At 34.0% G+C, this 17,667-nt stretch overlaps 8 protein-coding genes and 1 non-coding gene across 9 annotated transcripts; 8 read left to right on the top strand and 1 right to left on the bottom strand.

Annotated features, from left to right (window-relative positions):
* Positions 1 to 323: 323 nt before the first annotated feature.
* NAEGRDRAFT_46628 (uncharacterized protein) lies at positions 324 to 944 on the top strand (the record flags this gene model as incomplete). Its single annotated transcript, XM_002681215.1, has 1 exon — positions 324 to 944. The coding sequence occupies one exon, from the start codon at positions 324 to 326 to the stop codon at positions 942 to 944; it is 621 nt and encodes a 206-aa protein (XP_002681261.1).
* A 281-nt stretch (positions 945 to 1,225) lies between these two features.
* Positions 1,226 to 1,984, top strand: NAEGRDRAFT_38007 (cyclophilin). The gene is made up of 3 exons (XM_002681214.1): positions 1,226 to 1,394; positions 1,455 to 1,557; positions 1,654 to 1,984. Exons 1-3 carry the CDS (start codon positions 1,269 to 1,271, stop codon positions 1,962 to 1,964), a joined length of 540 nt encoding a protein of 179 aa, XP_002681260.1. The 5' UTR covers positions 1,226 to 1,268; the 3' UTR covers positions 1,965 to 1,984.
* A 114-nt stretch (positions 1,985 to 2,098) lies between these two features.
* NAEGRDRAFT_78537 (uncharacterized protein) lies at positions 2,099 to 4,706 on the top strand (the record flags this gene model as incomplete). The annotated part of the gene is made up of 4 exons (XM_002681213.1): positions 2,099 to 3,267; positions 3,318 to 3,734; positions 3,779 to 3,952; positions 4,002 to 4,706. 4 exons carry the CDS (start codon positions 2,099 to 2,101, stop codon positions 4,684 to 4,686), a joined length of 2,445 nt encoding a protein of 814 aa, XP_002681259.1. The 3' UTR covers positions 4,687 to 4,706.
* A 307-nt stretch (positions 4,707 to 5,013) lies between these two features.
* NAEGRDRAFT_t115 lies at positions 5,014 to 5,084 on the top strand. The gene has a single exon. It is a non-coding gene; the product is annotated as a tRNA-Asp (tRNA).
* An 857-nt stretch (positions 5,085 to 5,941) lies between these two features.
* NAEGRDRAFT_30818 (polyubiquitin) lies at positions 5,942 to 6,400 on the top strand (the record flags this gene model as incomplete). The annotated part of the gene is made up of 1 exon (XM_002681212.1): positions 5,942 to 6,400. The coding sequence occupies one exon, from the start codon at positions 5,942 to 5,944 to the stop codon at positions 6,398 to 6,400; it is 459 nt and encodes a 152-aa protein (XP_002681258.1).
* Positions 6,401 to 7,708: 1,308 nt separating this feature from the next.
* On the top strand, positions 7,709 to 8,820 carry NAEGRDRAFT_63722 (uncharacterized protein; the record flags this gene model as incomplete). The annotated part of the gene is made up of 2 exons (XM_002681211.1): positions 7,709 to 8,108; positions 8,156 to 8,820. The coding sequence occupies 2 exons, from the start codon at positions 7,709 to 7,711 to the stop codon at positions 8,818 to 8,820; spliced, it is 1,065 nt and encodes a 354-aa protein (XP_002681257.1).
* Positions 8,821 to 11,323: 2,503 nt separating this feature from the next.
* On the top strand, positions 11,324 to 12,342 carry NAEGRDRAFT_1976 (uncharacterized protein; the record flags this gene model as incomplete). Its single annotated transcript, XM_002681210.1, has 2 exons — positions 11,324 to 11,524; positions 11,581 to 12,342. Coding segments are annotated over 2 exons (963 nt in total), but the record flags the coding sequence as incomplete, so codon positions are not given.
* Positions 12,343 to 13,161: 819 nt separating this feature from the next.
* Positions 13,162 to 14,393, bottom strand: NAEGRDRAFT_60335 (uncharacterized protein; the record flags this gene model as incomplete). The annotated part of the gene is made up of 4 exons (XM_002681080.1): positions 13,162 to 13,994; positions 14,041 to 14,044; positions 14,104 to 14,206; positions 14,344 to 14,393. 4 exons carry the CDS (start codon positions 14,391 to 14,393, stop codon positions 13,162 to 13,164), a joined length of 990 nt encoding a protein of 329 aa, XP_002681126.1.
* A 795-nt stretch (positions 14,394 to 15,188) lies between these two features.
* NAEGRDRAFT_46623 (uncharacterized protein) lies at positions 15,189 to 17,531 on the top strand (the record flags this gene model as incomplete). The annotated part of the gene is made up of 1 exon (XM_002681209.1): positions 15,189 to 17,531. One exon carries the CDS (start codon positions 15,189 to 15,191, stop codon positions 17,529 to 17,531), a length of 2,343 nt encoding a protein of 780 aa, XP_002681255.1.
* Between the last annotated feature and the right edge of the window lie 136 nt (positions 17,532 to 17,667).

Below are 17,667 nucleotides of genomic sequence, written 5' to 3'. Positions count from 1 at the left end.
TTTAATTTGAACCAATTCTTCTCATGGGGCACATATTTAATTGTACAATTTTCAAAATGGTCAATTTACTAATTCAAACTTCAATTTGTTTGTAAACGCCTTTCTTCAATTGTTTTAAACTTCATTCAATTATTTTCAACGATTCTCCTAATAAGCTTCATCCAATTACTTCAATCATTAGAGAGGACTTAATAACTCAGAGTCCAAGTTGTGTGAATCCATTTGTTATTGTTTTTTCTATTTCCACAAATGGACCCGATAAGGCACTGAAAATTCATCACTCACACCAAGGAGAATTGGCGCTCACAAAATATTTAAAAAAAATGTCTCTCACACTCTCTGAACAAACTCTCGAACAATACAAGAAGAGCAACAGCTTTCAAGATTTGATTGCTCTGAATATTGATTTTATTCGTGGAGAAACAAAAACAACACCATACACAAACGGATTACAATTAGAAACATCTCCTCTTATTGGATCACTTGTTTCAATTAATGGAAATGGTTTATTGACAACAAACTCGGCCCCTGGTATTAATGGAGGAAAGGCCTACTTGATCGGTTTGGTTGAAGGACAATCTTTTGCTGAAAAGCTTGAAGTTTTGTTGAATCAATCAGATTTAATTGCCTTCAAGCTTCCTTGCAATTTGCCAGGATACAAGCCAGGAGAAGAAGATCACTCTGCTCAAGTAGATCTTGTTAAAATTCCTGTATCTTTCAAGAAGGATTCCGAGACTGGACGTACTGTTGTTAATCGTTGCGTCACTTGTTTTAACTGGGTCACACTTTTGCAACCTTGTGTTTCCACTACTTTATATGAACATACTGCCACTCACTGTTTTAATTTTTATATTATTGACCCAGTTTCTAATCGTTCGGCTCTCGCAGAAGATGGTATTCTGAACAAGGTTAATCAACTTTTGGAAAAGGCGAAATCTCACTAATTTTTGATCTAGTAATATTTTGTAAATTATTATTTATTTAAACATCAATTTTCAAATCTCTTCAGTTTGGATTTATTTGTCTTTTTATTATTATTTAATTGAATATCTATTGGTGTCAATTAATTATTTCTTTAATATCAGATATATATATTAAAGAAATAATTAATTGACAAATTGACATTAATTTTACAAAGATTAAAACACGTATTTCAAGCCAAACAATACAGTAAATAACTGTAGAGAGTACGATCAAATATTAATTAATCAAAACATAAAAAAATGAATAAGCGTTTTATTACTTTTGCCGCTGTCGCCATCGTCTTGATGATGGTCGCTTTGGTCAAGGCTGACGACAAGGAAATTACTGATAAAGTCTACTTTGATATCACCATTGGTGGTATTCCAGCTGGTAGAATTGTTTTCGGTTTGTATGGTAAGACCGTCCCAAAGGTTTGTATTTTCAACATTTTACATTTATACAAATATGATGAATCATCATCTTTTGATTAGACCGCTGAAAACTTCAAGCAATTGACTGCTGGTACTCCAGGATTCGGTTACAAGGGATCTACTTTCCACAGAGTTATTACTAACTTTGTCATTCAAGGTGGTGGTATGTTTTTAATATCTTTAACATCTTTGTTGATCCGAATTAATCATATGCTTTTCAATTATTGTTGAATATTGACTTGGATTAATATCATGATAGACTTCACTATGGGTAATGGTATGGGTGGAAAGTCAATTTATGGTGATAGATTTGTTGATGAAAACTTCAAGGTTAAGCACTTCATTGGATGTCTCTCCATGGCTAATGCTGGTCCAGACACTAATGGTTCTCAATTCTTTGTTACTTTGGGACCAACTCCATGGTTGGATGGTAAGCACGTTGTTTTCGGACAAGTCGTCTCTGGTTTGGATGTTGTTAGAAAGATTGAAAATGTTAGAACTGGTTATGGTGATAAGCCAGCTGAAGAAGTCAAGGTTATTGACAGTGGTATCGTTGTTGAAGAACAATAAATTGTACAATTTTCTCTTGTAACTTGCAAGTTTATTAGCTTTTCATGCATGGCGCTTTAACACAGTATTTAATCATGGTGGTGAATAATAATTGAACAACAACAAATACCATGAAGAACAATTCAATAAAAAAAATGAAAAAGCAAGTGTCCTTTGCAACAACAACATCAAAAGAGGATGAACCAGCTAAAAAGTCAACAACAACCTCTACATTATCAACAACATCTCAAGGATCTAAAGGTTTAAATTTAAAATCTCTTGCCAGTAAAAAGAAGAGAAAACTCATCGGAAGTGAAGATGATGAAACTAAAAAACCAAAATATGAATCCATCTCTATTATGGACAAGTTGAGAAACAAAATTCTTTCAAACATTGACACAACACCAAAAGGAAACAAATTCATTATGGATCCATTTGCTACCCAATTAAAAGTGGATATTTCATCAAAAGTCACACAACAACTCAATATTGACGATTACAAATTGAATTTACCAAAATATCACTTTAAAACAAGCAATCCAGTATTTATTGAATATCGTACCAATGATTTGAGTGATAATTCCTATCAAAAACTTTGTGTATGCATTGATTTTGATAAGAAAGTTAAGGATGTTTGGTATCATCATTTCTATAGACCTTGGGAATCAAAAGAATTGAAGGAATTTATTGAAACATCAACGGAAACAAAGGTTGTTGAGACCATTATTGATGATACACCAAATGGTGACAAAGCTTTGGTTTTGGGAGATGTCATTCAATTTATTGGAACAAAAACAGAAGATGAACTCAATCAACTCTACAAGAGTTTCACAAAGGAAGAACATGTCAAGAAGGTAATCACCACAGCAGACATTAAGGAAAATGATAAATTGGATGATATACTCCTCACGGAAACTGAGACTGTCAAATTCCAATTCAAAGATGAAGATACACCACTTTCTCTTGGATCCACTTCAATAATGGAAAAACTCAAGAGAGACAAATCCTATACATTGAATGAGCTCTTGGTTGAAGATGATTTGATTAGAAAATGGAAAGATTACCTTCAAGAAGTTCAAGGTGAAGATGATGCTTCACGTTTCTATACTCCAAAGACTTCCCTTCGTTCAAAGATTAAATCTGGTTCTACCTATTCGAATCCAAAAAGTACTACTCCATTGACTCATTTCAGAGATGATTTCCAAGGTAGATTATTTACCATCATGAATGATTATAGAGATTTGTACTTCCCTAATTGCACCCTCGATAATCATAGAGTTTGTGTTGAAACTTATACTCTTCATATTGTGAATCACTTGTTAAAGTAGGTTTTTCAATATTTATTATTAACAATATATTTCAATAATTCTAAAGAACAAAGAGATATGAATGGTACAATGATACAAAGAGAGAATTCTACAGTAAGGAGCAGTATACAGTGAAGGATGATTCTTATAACACTTCAAAGATTTTGGTTCTCGTTCCAAATCGTTTTGTTGCCTTCTTGATTGTTGAATTGATTTCAGAACTCATTCCAAAACTTCTCTCCACAAGAAGAAAGGAAGCTTTCGAATTGACTTTTGATGCTGATGAAGAGGATGAAGAACTGAAAAAGTCTAAACCACTTTGGTGGCAAAAGATTTTCGAAGGTAACACCAATGAAGAATTCAGTTTGGGTGTTAAATTGAAGGATCATCATGGTCAATTGGAAATTATGGCTCCAGTTTCAGAGGCTGACATTATCATTGCCACACCAATTGGTATTCAACAGGAAAATATTTCAGACAGATAGTAAGTAGTACCATTAATAATCATGTTCTTTTAACAAGATTTAGTGAAAGATTTTTATCTTCCATTGAAGTTTGTATTATTGATCAATGTGACAAACTCCTCATGCAAAATTGGGAACACGTTACCAAGACAATGGATTTGGTGAATGTTGAAGAACAGCAAAAGTTTACCTTTGATCTCGATTTTGACATTTTGAAAGAATATCACATTCAAGGATTGTAAGTAATTTGAAAATCAAATTCTAGATTTCTAAATATTGAAAAATAGATCCAAATACTTTAGACAAACACTTATTTTCAGCAGTCAAATGAGTCCAGACATTAATGGTCTCGTTTCAAAGTATTGTAAAAATTTCAGAGGAGTTGTTAAGGTTAGATCACTCTATGATGGCGTGATTGGATCTATTTTCGGACAAATCCCACAAATCTTTGAGAGAATTTCAACTCAAGATCCAGCTCAAGTTGATGAGGATCGTTACAATCACTTTGTGAATACAGTTTTCCCAAGATTTAAGAATAGTGTTGATGGAAGATTTTTAATTGTAGTTTCTTCATATTTGGATTTTGTTCGTTTGAGAAATTTCTTTGATATGTGTAATATTCCATTCCACGGTATTTCAGAATATACTGAAAAGACAAAGAATGTCCTCACCAAATTTAGACAAGATTGTGCCAACTTTTTAGTTTATACTGAACGTCACTTTTATTATCATGCTCCAAAATTGTCAGATTTCAAGATTAATCAAATTGTTTACTATTCACTTCCAGAAAATGCTTTTATTTATGAAATATTTGCCAAGAAGGCCATCAATATTCGTACTCAATATCCATCTTGCAGAATTTTATCACTCTTTAGTACTTTTGACGCTTTGAAATTGGAAAGAATTGTTGGAACCAAACGTTGTAAACATTTACTCTCCACAGACACTGATATTAACTTGATTGACAAATAAATTACATAAAACTTTAATTGAGAAGTGGAGCAAGTTGTTTTTTCTCTTAATTCTCTTCTAGGAAAAAATTTTTATTTAAGCTGAGGTAAAAAGGCATGGGTGGAGTTACGCCACCAACACTTCAGATAAATGAGCTGATCGTGATGTTAGAATTACACTACATGCCTCAAATATTAACCTCCTTTACACCAGACTTAGCTTCAGTTTTGTTGAAATACGCTTAATATTATGGTTTTCTATTTATAAAACACAGTCAACTAATGGAACAGTTAAGGACAAACTAAACTCTGTTAAATATTAAGGCTAATTAAGAGATCATTGATGTAATCGGGCGTGGTATAGTGGTAGCATTCCAGACTGTCACTCTGGCGACCCGGGTTCAATTCCCGGCGTTCGAGTTAAATTTTTTCTCTAATTTCTTTCATTCATTTCAACTTCTCATAGTGTTCTACGACGAGAAGGAAATCAATAAAGTTTAGAGCTCATTTTATGATCTATTTATTAATGTTTGTTTTAAAGAAATAAAATTTTGATTGAAACTCAATCTTATTCCAATCAAGAACATAAATTCAATCAATTTTTTCCCTTAAATTTCTCTTCAGTTTATTAATCCAACAAGTGCTCCTTAAAATATTGAAATATTCAAAATGCTTATAAGAAATACCATCATCAAGAGAATATACAAATCCTCCACACTTATTCTCAAAACAACCACAATCCTTCCTATTGTAACACTTTCACCAACAGGAGAACGAAACATTCACACCTTGAAGAATAAACTTGAGCAACAAGAAAGTCACCATCCATTGCTGTACTTAATATTTGCTCACAAATTGGGCAACACAGAAATTCTTATAATTATGCGTTTAATAGCTCAAAAGAGAATAAGTTAATGTTACCTCCAGCCAAGGATCCATCCAAAAAGACTCTTGTCTTGGATTTGGATGAAGTTCTTGTTAAATGTGTGGAACCTGAGGAACAACACTTGGTTGAAACTTATGTGGTATCCTTACTATATGAAAGTCAATCCAGATAATCAAATTCTCATGCACTGCTTTAATATCAATGAGCCGTATGAACTCTTGAAGAAACTCACTGAGAACCAAGTTTGTGTCCAGAAACAAAAATCAGTTCATACAAGATATTCTTAATCAAGAACAACTTTCTAAAAATACACTTCTCAAAACAAGCTTAAAAAGCAAAGAAGCTTTGGATTCAAGAAAAACAATAAGCAAAAACAAAGACAACAAACATAATGCAATTATTTGTCAAGACACTCACTGGAAGAACTATCACTTTGGAGGTTGAATCCAATGATTCAATTGAAAATGTGAAAAGAAAGGTACAAGATAAGGAAGGAATTTCACCAGATCAACAAAGACTCATCTTTGCAGGTAAACAATTGGAAGATGGCAGAACTATTAATGACTACAACATTCAAAAAGATTCAACACTTCATTTGGTGTTGAGATTAAGAGGAGGAATGCAACTCTTTGTAAAAACCTTAACTGGAAAGACAATTACTATCGAAATGGAATCAAACGACACTGTTGAGAATATGAAACAAAAGATATTTGATAAGGAAGGAATTCCTTCAGATCAACAACGATTGATTTATGCCGGTAAGCAATTGGAAGATGGAAGAACCATTGGTGATTACAATCTTCAAAAGGATTCAACTGTGCATTTAGTATTGAGATTGAGAGGAGGCTAAATAGCATAATATCGTAAACTCTCTCAATTATTGTAAATAAATTAAACTGTGAATAGTGAATTATTGAAATTTGATTACTTGTTTCAGAGTAATAATCAAACTGATATTTAATATTAAAAAGTAATAATCAACGAATCCTTTTTAATTCAACAGCTAAGGATAAATAAAAAGACTACAGCACCACAGGTTCCCAAGTTGTCTCCAACCTCAGTACTGATGTGGCTCTACGGTGCTTAACTTCTCAAATCGGACGGGATGAGGTGCATTCATCGTGATATGGCCGTAGCCATTCAATACCTTAATTTGCGAAATATAAAACGATTTGACCCTCAATCACCCTGTCAACTCTAGATCAGGTGGTTACAAGTACTCAGAGTATGAGCTTCCTTCCATTCTTGGTCTTCTTCAAGGTGAAAAATTGTACATGTCTGTATGCTTCCATGAAGAACGTGCCAACATGTTGAAGAATAGTGCTGAATTCAATGTTTTCCTTATCTTCTCAGGTGAACATGGACGAGAGGAATTTGCAGGAAGTCCAATTCAGATTGCCATGATTAAGAATGACACCAAATATCAATTCATGATATTATATTCTTATTTGTAAATGTGCATTTGCCGTAAGTCTATAAAGAAACGATTGTGAATATTTGAATTGTTTTTTGAATTAGCTTTGTAAATATGGAGTGTAAAGATACATCGATGTTTTAAGGTCAGAAGATATGATACTTTTACAATAGTTGGTAAATATTGGGTGCTATCTATTCTGAAAAATTATATTTTAATAATGCTTCAAGTATTGAAATTACAGTAAACTCCTAAGTAGCTTGAATTGGTCTAGCTAAAAATTAGGAACACAAAAACAATTTTATTGGCCAACAAGAACATACACGATGCAAATATTTCAAAGGAAGGTTTAAATTATATGAGGTTTACTATTAGTCTCAATGGATACCAATATGAATATAAGGACGGAATGAAAAATTTGAAACAATTCCATCCAGTAAATATAAGGAGTCTTTTTCCCTCTATCTTTAACTCATAACATTCTTCAATCTAAATTGCGATTAGGATCCTATCAATGGTTGTTGTTCCACCTCCTCTTTCACTAATGATCATAATTCTGCTCGTTTAAATATGAGCACAAATCAACTTGAATCATGCGCGCAGAATTAAAAGTATAAATTTTAGGTTTAAATTTCATGGCTTTGAAACAAAACTCTAATTCCAAACACAAAAAAACAAATTCACAACTAGTTTTTGAATTTAATTCTATCTGCACTAACAGTTTTCAATCGCAATCAATACAATATGAAATACGTCAATTTGGGTGAAAGTGGTTTAAAGGTTTCTCAACTTTGCTTGGGTTGCATGAGTTTTGGATCTTCCAAGTGGATTCCTTGGGTTTTGGAAGAAGAGGAATCATTGAGAATATTGAAGAAGGCATGGGATTTGGGTATTAACTTTTTCGATACTGCCAATATTTACAGCAATGGAGAAAGTGAAAGAATTTTAGGCAAGTTCATTAAGGAATTCAACATTTCAAGAGAGGAAATTGTGGTTGCTACCAAAGTTTGTGGACCATTGGATCATTCTGGTGAACAAAAACTCATTATGAATAGTAATCAAGGTAAACCAAATACTATGGGTCTCTCCAGAAAGCACATTATGCATGCAGTTGAGGATTCATTACAAAGATTAGGTCTTGATTGTAAGTTTTACTTTCTTCTTGTGATTTGAAATGAAAAATTTAAATAGACATTGATTTGTACATTATCCATCGTTGGGATGAACAAACACCAATTGAAGAAACCATGGAAGCTCTCCATGATTTGGTTAAATCTGGAAAGGTCAGATACATTGGTGCCTCTACTATGTTTGCTTGGCAATTTGCCAAAGCTCAACATTATGCTGAGAAGAAGGGATTGACTAAATTTATTTCCATGCAAAATCTGTATAATCTCATCTATAGAGAAGAGGAGAGAGAAATGAATCCATTGTGTGTTGATCAAGGTGTTTCACTCACACCTTGGGGACCTCTTTCTAATGGAATGTTAGCTCGTGCTCATGAATTTGTCAATGCTGAGGAGAAGGCAATTGAAACTAATGAAAATAATTCCAAGAGACAAAATACTGACATTGTTCAAACCATATTTAAGGGCAATTTGACTGAAGGTGATAAGGAAACTTTGAGAAAAGTTTCTGAAATTGCCAAGAAGAGAAACGTTTCTCCAGCTCAAATTGCACTTGCTTGGTTACTTTCCAAACCTGGAGTTGTAAGTCCAGTAATTGGTGCAACAAAGGCCATTAATGTTGAGCTCAATGTTCAAGCATTGGAAATTAAATTGACTGAAGAGGAGAAGAAGATATTAGAAGGAGCTTACTCTGCAAAGGAAATTCAAGGAATGTTCAAATTAAATTAATTTGACTTTCTCAACAATCTGTTAAATATTCCTTTGGCAACAAAATAAAAACAACGATTATTAATTTGTGAATATTCTTTTTAGTTTAATAGACGGGAAGCCTGTCAGGAATATGACGACAATCCCGCTACAGTCTTTGACTGTATGAACAGTGAAGGCAACGAAGACAGAATCTTGTTGGTTCAGGTTTTGTTTGAAGAAATTGAAAAGGTTGATTAACCTCATATTTATTGAACATTTGTCATGTTGAATTGCAGGATACAAATTTTGGTTTCTCATATTCTGATCAATTCTAAATTGAAACTTCATCTATATTTCAAAGTTGTTTTATTTACAATTATTTACAATTTACTGAATTATTTACAAGTTGCAATTTTACATCTTTTTCGATTTGGTAATCTTCTTATTTGTGGTGGTTGATTGTTTAGCTCTCTTTTCAATTGAATTTTTCGAAGATCTTTTCACTGAAATTTGTTTACCATTTAAATTTGCATGATGATAATCAATATTATTACGATGTCTTGTTCCACTTATAATATTTGAAGTATCAATATCAAATAATGGTAATCTTTTAGATAAATCAATTGGTTTAGATCTTGTCCATTCTGTTTTTGTTGGAATTCTATCTTCGGAAGATGAAGTATTTGATGAAGTATTTCTAGCTGGCATTTTGCTCTTATTTAGTTATTTTGTTTTGTTGTGGATAGTTGATCTATTTATTTCCATGATGATTTCCACTAATTTTGTGATTCCGATTTTTGGTGGATTTTCCACTCATCACAAGAAGTTGAATTTTTCTATCAATATTTTGATGAAAGGAAATTTAATGAAAATCAACAACAAAAGAAAATAACAAAACAACAATTAGAAAATGGTCTCAACAAGAAGAAATATGTATAATTCCTCCAATAATACTTCACAATTTAATTCCGAAATTTCTCTGGATAATATTATTGGTGGAACAAGAAGAAGAAATTTAATTGATTACAAAACATTGAATTCTGTTGGAAATGAAACAAGTAAAACTTCTAAATCTCAATCACATAACACTTTAGAAATGAGAAACAAACTATTCAAAAAGTGGTAATCTCCATAAAACTCAAAATTTTGAAAACCTAGGCAATCATTGTAAATAAAACCAAAATGTAAATATTCAATAATGTAAAATAATTATCCTACATAAATTTCAAAGTAATTATATCAATTCTGTGTTTGCTTCATGTTCAACTATTTCAAAGAATTCAAATCATAAAAAAACAAACAATGACCATAATTCAGGTTTCAAAAAATCATACATCTTGAAAAGTTTTTAAGATTTGTTTGAATTTACACTCTTTTCTTTCTTTATACTTACCTTGAAGGACATTTCAGAGATCATGCAGACTGAAATGTGAATCTGGAAACTCTCCTCCTTTCACTCAAGAGGATGAGTAGCCAGAATTTGGTCAATAATCAAAGTGGTTGTTGCCCTCCTTCTCAATTTTTTCCTGTGAGGATTCATCTGGTATGATTTCTCGCTCTGTTAAATAATAGAACAACGAAGAATCTCCAACAAGTCAATTCAAAGATGACCTTGTTGGATTGGGCATCATTTTTCTGCTCAAATCGGACGGGATGAGGTGCATGAATCGTGATATGGCCGTAGCCATGCAAATTCTTAATTTGCGAAATATAAAACGATTTAAACCTCTTTTTCCTCTTTCACTATAAACCAGTTTGATCCTTTTTCGTTTCCAAATCATTTATGAGAAACAATATTGCAAGTATTCGCATGTCCCAAATTATAAACAAGTTACTTCTCCTTTACACCTTTTTGATTTAGGAACATCCAACAATCTCAACAAAGAGCATAATATTTGAAAATATTTCGAATGCTTAATACACATCATGATGTATACCACCAGAAACCCAACCGTATGTAAAATTCTTCGCAACACATTGACTTTTCTTAAGAAGGACAAGTCTTGAAAGAATTTATTTCATCTCTCCCCGATCGTAATTTTTTTAAAGTAAAATTACGCTTCAAAACTTCTCTCAACAATGCATCCTTAGACTATGTTCTCTCTATTGAACAAACTCAAAAAAAACTAGTCGTTTATCAAGAGGCGAACGAACGCAGAGTTTCTTTGATTTTTACCTTATTGTTCCGAGATTTTTAAGGGAGTAAGAGAATCAGTATCTAAAGAGATTGAATATGAATTCTTCAACACCGAGTAGAGCAACCTCGGCTTCATCGACTCTTTCTAATAGGATGATGAATTTATCGATATCATCCATTTCAGTGAAGGAGAGTATTAATTCAGGTTTGTATCATCATTAATATAGCATTCTATATATCGGATCCGATCACCTTTTCTCTACTTATTATTAATCATCAATTTTCCTTCTCAATTTAATAGAAACAAATAGTATGACAATACTGCCCATCTCGCCCAGCAACAGTAGCACAAAGCGAGAGAGCAATACCAACTTTTCTAATAGCCCCAAAAAGATGGGAGGAGATCTGAAGGATGCAATTTGTCTAATTGAGGATCGTTTATATTGGGTTTCTCTGAGGAGGACTCCATCGGCCTATGACAATCCTCAATCAACTTTTGTCATGCTTGACGAGAGATATGTTTATGAACCATTCTGTCATGATTTTGGTCCTGTAAATTTAGGATATACTGTAGAAATATGTAGACATATTGATAACTTGTTAAGGGTATGTTTGCTTGCGTTCTGAGTTAATTTACATTGATTCAATACATTATGTTACAGACAACAAATAAGAGAATAGTATTAGTGACAAGTTTTGATGGTCAAAAGAGAGCAAATGCTGCATTCTTGGCAGCTGCCTACATGGTCATTTCTCAGGATAAGACAGCAGAAGATGCATGTAAACCTTTCAATTTTGTTTATCCTCCTCTCATTCCTTTCAGGGATGCCTCTCAAAATTTATCAACATTCAGCTTGTCAATTTTGGATTGTTGTAAAGGTCTTGTTAAAGGAATATCCCTTGGATTTTTCAAATACAATTCATTTGACGCTGAGGAATACCTTAGACTTGAAAAGGTCGAAAATGGAGACATTAACTGGGTAGTGCCCGGTAAATTTTTGGCCTTTTCATCACCATCTAGTAGAAGAATTTCAAGTGATGGATATGTACATTTAACTCCAGAGGATTATATTTCTCCTTTCAAACAGTGGAGAGTGTCAGCAATTGTTAGATTGAACAGAGCTCTCTATGATCGAAAGAAATTCATCAGTAATGGAATTAATCATTTCGATTTATACTTCCCAGATGGAAGTACACCAAGTGAGGATCATATCAGGAAATTCCTTCAAATAGCTGAAGAGGAGTCTATCATTGCAGTCCATTGTAAGGCAGGTCTTGGAAGAACTGGAACAATGATTGCCCTCTACATGATGAAACATTACCAATTCACAGCAACTGAAGTCATTGGATGGCTCAGAGTATGTAGACCTGGTATGGTTATTGGAATTCAACAGCAATTTTTAAAGGAAAAACAAGCCAAAATGTGGAGAGAAGGAGAGGATAGAACTCAAATATTACCACTCTCTGTAGCAAGTACTGCAACAGAGAGACTATTCCCATTACAGGTAGTTTCTATCAGTCAATCTTGTGAAAAAACAATTCCTAGATCGGCAGACATGTTTAAAACACCACCCAAAACAAGGAATCAACTCAGTTTAGAAATTAGTAAAAAGCTTAATGAGGATCGAGTATTCTATCAGTCAACAACCACACCAACAAACCTCACTCCAAAGAGACTACATTCAGGAACTTCATCAGCAAGATCTTTCAAGAGTGTTGAATCCACGCCACCAAGATCAGAAAATGAGGAAAATAGAAGAGAATTTGATTCTCCCATTACACCTATTAAGGTTAAGTGTAAGTTAAATTTTGACAATATCACCTTGATTGACCGAATATTAAAGATGACAGAAAACCAAAGGATTTAACCTCTCCTGCCTCGGTAGGAAGAGTCTACAAACCCTTGTCAACGAGAGGATTAGGAAGAATTATGGGTGTCAAAGAACAACGAGCATTTACACCTCCAAAGAGTTTCTTTAAATCTAGTCAATTGGGAGATGTGACTCAATCTTTGAATTTTTCTGGATCTGGAGCTAGTGCAGGTCAACATTTAAGCATGCCTCACACTCCACAAAAGAAAACTCACCACATTAATGAATTCAATCACAAGTTTGAGAGAAAGACTCGTGATAATTTCCTCCTTGTTGGTAGTCCAAATCTGTAATTATATTCCAATTCCAAAAAGTAAATTAATTATTTTTAAGATTTTTCATTTATACTATTCAGGAGAGTTCACATTCAGTTTAGAACAAGCTTGAGACAGATTCTTCATTGTGAACACGTCTAATAGCTTCACCAACCAATTTGCTGACACAGACTTGAATAATCTTTTCGTGTTGCTTTTCAGCTGGGAGTGGGACAGTGTTTGTGACAATAACCTTTTCAATGACACTTTCTTCCATCTTCTTGACACCAGCTCCATTGAATAAACCATGGGTGGCACAAGCAAAGACTCTCTTAGCACCATTGTCCTTCAAAATTTGAGCACACATAGCCAAAGTACCAGCAGTGTCAATCATGTCGTCAACAATGACACAGTGTTTACCTTCAACATTACCGACCAATTCCATTGTGGAAACCTTATTGGCTTCAACTCTCTTCTTATTCATAACAGCCATAGAAGCTTGGAGAGATGGATCTTGTTCATTCAATGCAGTTCTAAAGTTATCAGCACGTTCTGCACCACCAGCATCTGGTGAAACGACAACAAGTCCTTGATAATCGGAAACAGTCTTCAATGATTCACCTAAAACGATTCTTTGATAGAATTGATCGACCAAAACTGGTTTGGCATGGAGATTGTCAACTGGAATGTTGAAGAAACCTTGAATTTGACCACAATGCAAGTCAACAGACAAGACACGATCAACACCTGATGATTCTAACAATCTAGAGACGAGGGCAGCAGAAATTGGGACTCTTGGCTTGGTCTTTCTGTCTTGTCTAGCATATCCGTAATATGGAACAACAGCAGTAATTCTATTACAACTGGCTCTCTTCAAAGCATCGACAATAAGACACAATTCCATAAAGTTATCATTGACAGGAGTACATGTTGATTGAATAACATAAACATCTTTACATTCCGATAAATAATTCATTGAATTTTAGTCAATACATACCACTCTAATCCATTCCAATAATAATAACAATTAATACAATCCTCATACATCTTCAATACTTACACCTCTGACATTTTCCATAATTTGAACACCAATTTCACTATCAGCAAACTTGTAAACCTTGGTTTCAGTAAGATCGATTTGTAAGAATTGAGCAACCTTCTTACTATTCACCATCACAAATATTCATCAACAAAAGGATGACGAAAAATAAATTTTGTATATCATCGACACCAATATCACAAAAATCAACCCGAACAACAAATTATTATCATCACTCTTTCAACATTAAAAACTACATACGCCAATTCCAAATTACTGGTACCACCAACAATCTTCAAGTTAAAGCCCATTTTCGGTTTATTCTATATACTAATTCAAATGAGAGAAACAGCTTCGAGCTATTTTTTTTCGTAGTTTTTTGAGGTTTTTAAATTTGGTCCTTTTTCAATCGTTGCAAAGATATCAGCATAACATCGAGGTCGGACCTCAGAAGTGAGGTGAACAGCATTTTGTTTGTTGTGATGAACCATTAAAATTCATTGAATACGTTTTATTGATGAACATCATTTATTAAACATTGTTGAGGATCAAAATTATTAATATTTAATTTAAGGTGTTGGAATACAGAGAATTGAGTTGGCTAAGAGGTACCAAGCCATAGAGAAAGGCAATTGGTCTTCAGGATACATGTACCCACCTCGAATATTGTAAGCCGATTGGTTGGTCAACTTGAAAATATTACAATGGTTGAACCTTACTTCAAATAGTTGCAGACAAGACCAGTTTTACAAAATCAATTTTTTACATGATTTATTTACAAAACAATTCAAAAATGAAATAATACTATCACCCTGTTGTCATCTACATGCCATTCATCGACAAAATGTTGACTTTCACTGTGGATGCAAAACTTTTCCAAAAAGATTCGATAATGTAATCCTGAAACCAAACCCAGTTTATGCACAGTGGAGATACGTCAATACTTTACAAAAGAAATCCATTTGGATTACGAAACCAGTAAGCTTTCTTGGGAAGTTGGATTGCAACGCAATCTTTTGAACAAACGGTAAGGCCAATAAAACAGACGGTTTCGTTTGCTTTCAACTAACAATTCGAAAAAAAACTAATTGAAAGACTAACAGAAAATGATGATTAACACTATTATTGATGATGAACGCTCAATGACTTCTTCACCATCCATTCTTTCCAAATCATGTTCAAGTGAAAACTTTTTGCATAATCACAATAGTGTATCAACCATCAACAATAATAGAAACATTGAACAACAATCTGTTAGAAATCCAAGTAATTCAACCTGGTCATTCTCCAATTTCCTAACTCAATTCAATATGACTAATGCATCTGGTCAATCAAAGCAACAAGCACACTCAACTGTTCAATTCGTCCAAAGACCAACGACTTCGGTCACAACTTTGGAAGATGTTGTCCTCGTTGACTTCAATCATTTGCCTGAAGAAATTCTTCAACACATTCTCTACTATTTTACAAGAGAAGAACTCTTGTTGTGTACTTGTAGAATCAACTCTACCTTCTACAGATTGTCAACCAATAGAGAATTGTGGTGGCATCACACTTTTGTGAATAATCCAAACTATATTCACAAATCTAAATCTGATTCTGATTTTTGCAGTCAATATGTAGAACCATCCAGTACTGTCATGTATAGCAGCTCTTACATGAAGAGAATTCAACACATTTTCAAAGTTTCAACCGGCTGTCAACAATCTCCAAAGCAAGTTTACAAACTCATGTCTATCAATCCACATTGTGAAAAAGATTCCATGATGATTGATGAATTCAGTGGTGTGAAGAAGATTCTATCACCTGAACTTCAACTCAATCTTCACTCAAGCACTCCAAAGATTACAACCATTGATTGTATCAATTATTTCCTCGAAGAAAAGCTCACCACTCAAAAGCCAAGAGTTTCCAAATCTTCCAAAAATTCCAACTCGAATCAAATCGTATCTGAAGATGCCTCATTGACCAATTCATTGAATGGAATCATCACTGGTGATACTCAATCAGATATTGCTGCATCCATCACTGATTATTTCTTTGGTAGTTTGGGAGGTGAATGGGCCCCTGTGCCTCCACATAAAATCTTCCCTCGTTACAGACATACCATGACTGTAATTCCATCCAATAGTGCCACTCCAAATGTAATGATCATTGGTGGTATTTTGAATCCAAGGCAAATGCATGCAGACTCACCAGAGAAACAAGGAATCTACACCATGAATGCCATGTTTGTTCCTGGAAAGTGGAATTTCGAAGTGCCAAAGAATCATGAAGTTGGTTGTCAGAGAATTTCAGCTGAAGAACTCGTAGCTAAAGAAGAAATTCCAGTTTCCAATTGCAATCTTCCTCAAATGTTTGGTAAGCATTCTGCTGTTTATGCTCCATCCATCAGATCGGTTGTTGTTTTTGGTGGTGCATACGAAGATTCGAATGTGTCCAACGACTTGTACGTGGTCAAACTCACTGACGAATATTTCAATTCCAGATTCTGCTCTTCACACTCCTCATTCAAACAAAGACCAACAACATCCACTACCACAACAAGTAATAGCAGCACGAGATATCACAACCAAAGAAGAATGTCCACCTCAAGAAGTGTTCCATCCCAATTGAATGAATTGCAACAAGTTGAGCCACCTTCCAATAATAAGGTCTTGTTCGATTGGAAAAAGATTGTTTGCCCAAATACCAAGTCAACCAAAATTGAATGGCCAGCTCCAAGAACTAATCACTGCTCAGTCATGATCAATGATCGTACCATGATTGTTATTGGTGGTGGTATTGGACCTAACATGATTCCAACCAATGAAGTTTGGTGTTTGGATGTTGTTACAATGAAATGGACAAACTTGACCTCAATCTTGGAAAAGAATAAGGAATCTGACACATTCACTCCAAGACTTGGTTTTGCAGCAACTCTTGTCAACCAACACTCCATTGTTTGTTATGGTGGAGGATATTGGGTTCAAAATAATGCAAACGACAAGTATTGGAGAGAATCTTACAATGATGTCTTTGTCTTGGATTTGCAATTGATGAAATGGACAAAGATGCAAACTTCTGGTGACGGTCCAACAGCTGGCACATTCCCATCCTTCTCACCTTCATTGATTGGTACTCATTGGTATATTATTGGTGGTGGAATGCTTTGGGATGTCTCTTCGAGCATTTATCAACTCAATACTGTGAATTGGACTTGGTCGAAAGTTGGCGAAAGTTTTGGAGCTGACAGCAGTTGTCTTGTCAACTTGACAATGTATCAAGGCAAGAATAAGGCACAAACCAAACTAATTCATTGTGGCGGTTACAGATACGAACCACTCCTAGATGCCAAAGTCTTCTCAGTCAACTGGAAAGACGAAATGGACAAATTAAGAATGGATTCCATTAAGATTGAACACAACCCAACCAGAAATCGTAGAAACTCTACACTCTTCCTCAAATAATTTTAAATCAAATTACTATCATTGCATTGTAAATACTGTGTAAATAAAAAACTGAAAATCTCAAACTCTTAAAACCTTAATCCTTTGATGACGGTCTTTTTGCACAAAAACGAACTTTAAAAAGTCCATCACTTCT

The sequence above is a fragment of the Naegleria gruberi genome (genome assembly GCF_000004985.1).
Source record: "Naegleria gruberi genomic scaffold NAEGRscaffold_7, whole genome shotgun sequence".
NCBI lineage: Eukaryota > Heterolobosea > Eutetramitea > Acrasida > Naegleriidae > Naegleria > Naegleria gruberi.
The sequence above is the reverse complement of the archived record's forward strand: the minus strand, read 5'-3'. Positions and strand labels throughout refer to the sequence as shown.

What these genes read in the sequence shown, in the direction of transcription:
- NAEGRDRAFT_38007 (XM_002681214.1), top strand. Translation starts at nt 1,269, where the DNA reads ATGATGGTCGCTTTGGTCAAGGCTGACGACAAGGAAATTACTGATAAA. An exon ending in ATGGTAAGACCGTCCCAAAG is followed by an intron (nt 1,395 to 1,454) that starts GTTTGTATTTTC and finishes TCTTTTGATTAG; the next exon opens with ACCGCTGAAAACTTCAAGCA. An exon ending in CTTTGTCATTCAAGGTGGTG is followed by an intron (nt 1,558 to 1,653) that starts GTATGTTTTTAA and finishes ATATCATGATAG; the next exon opens with ACTTCACTATGGGTAATGGT.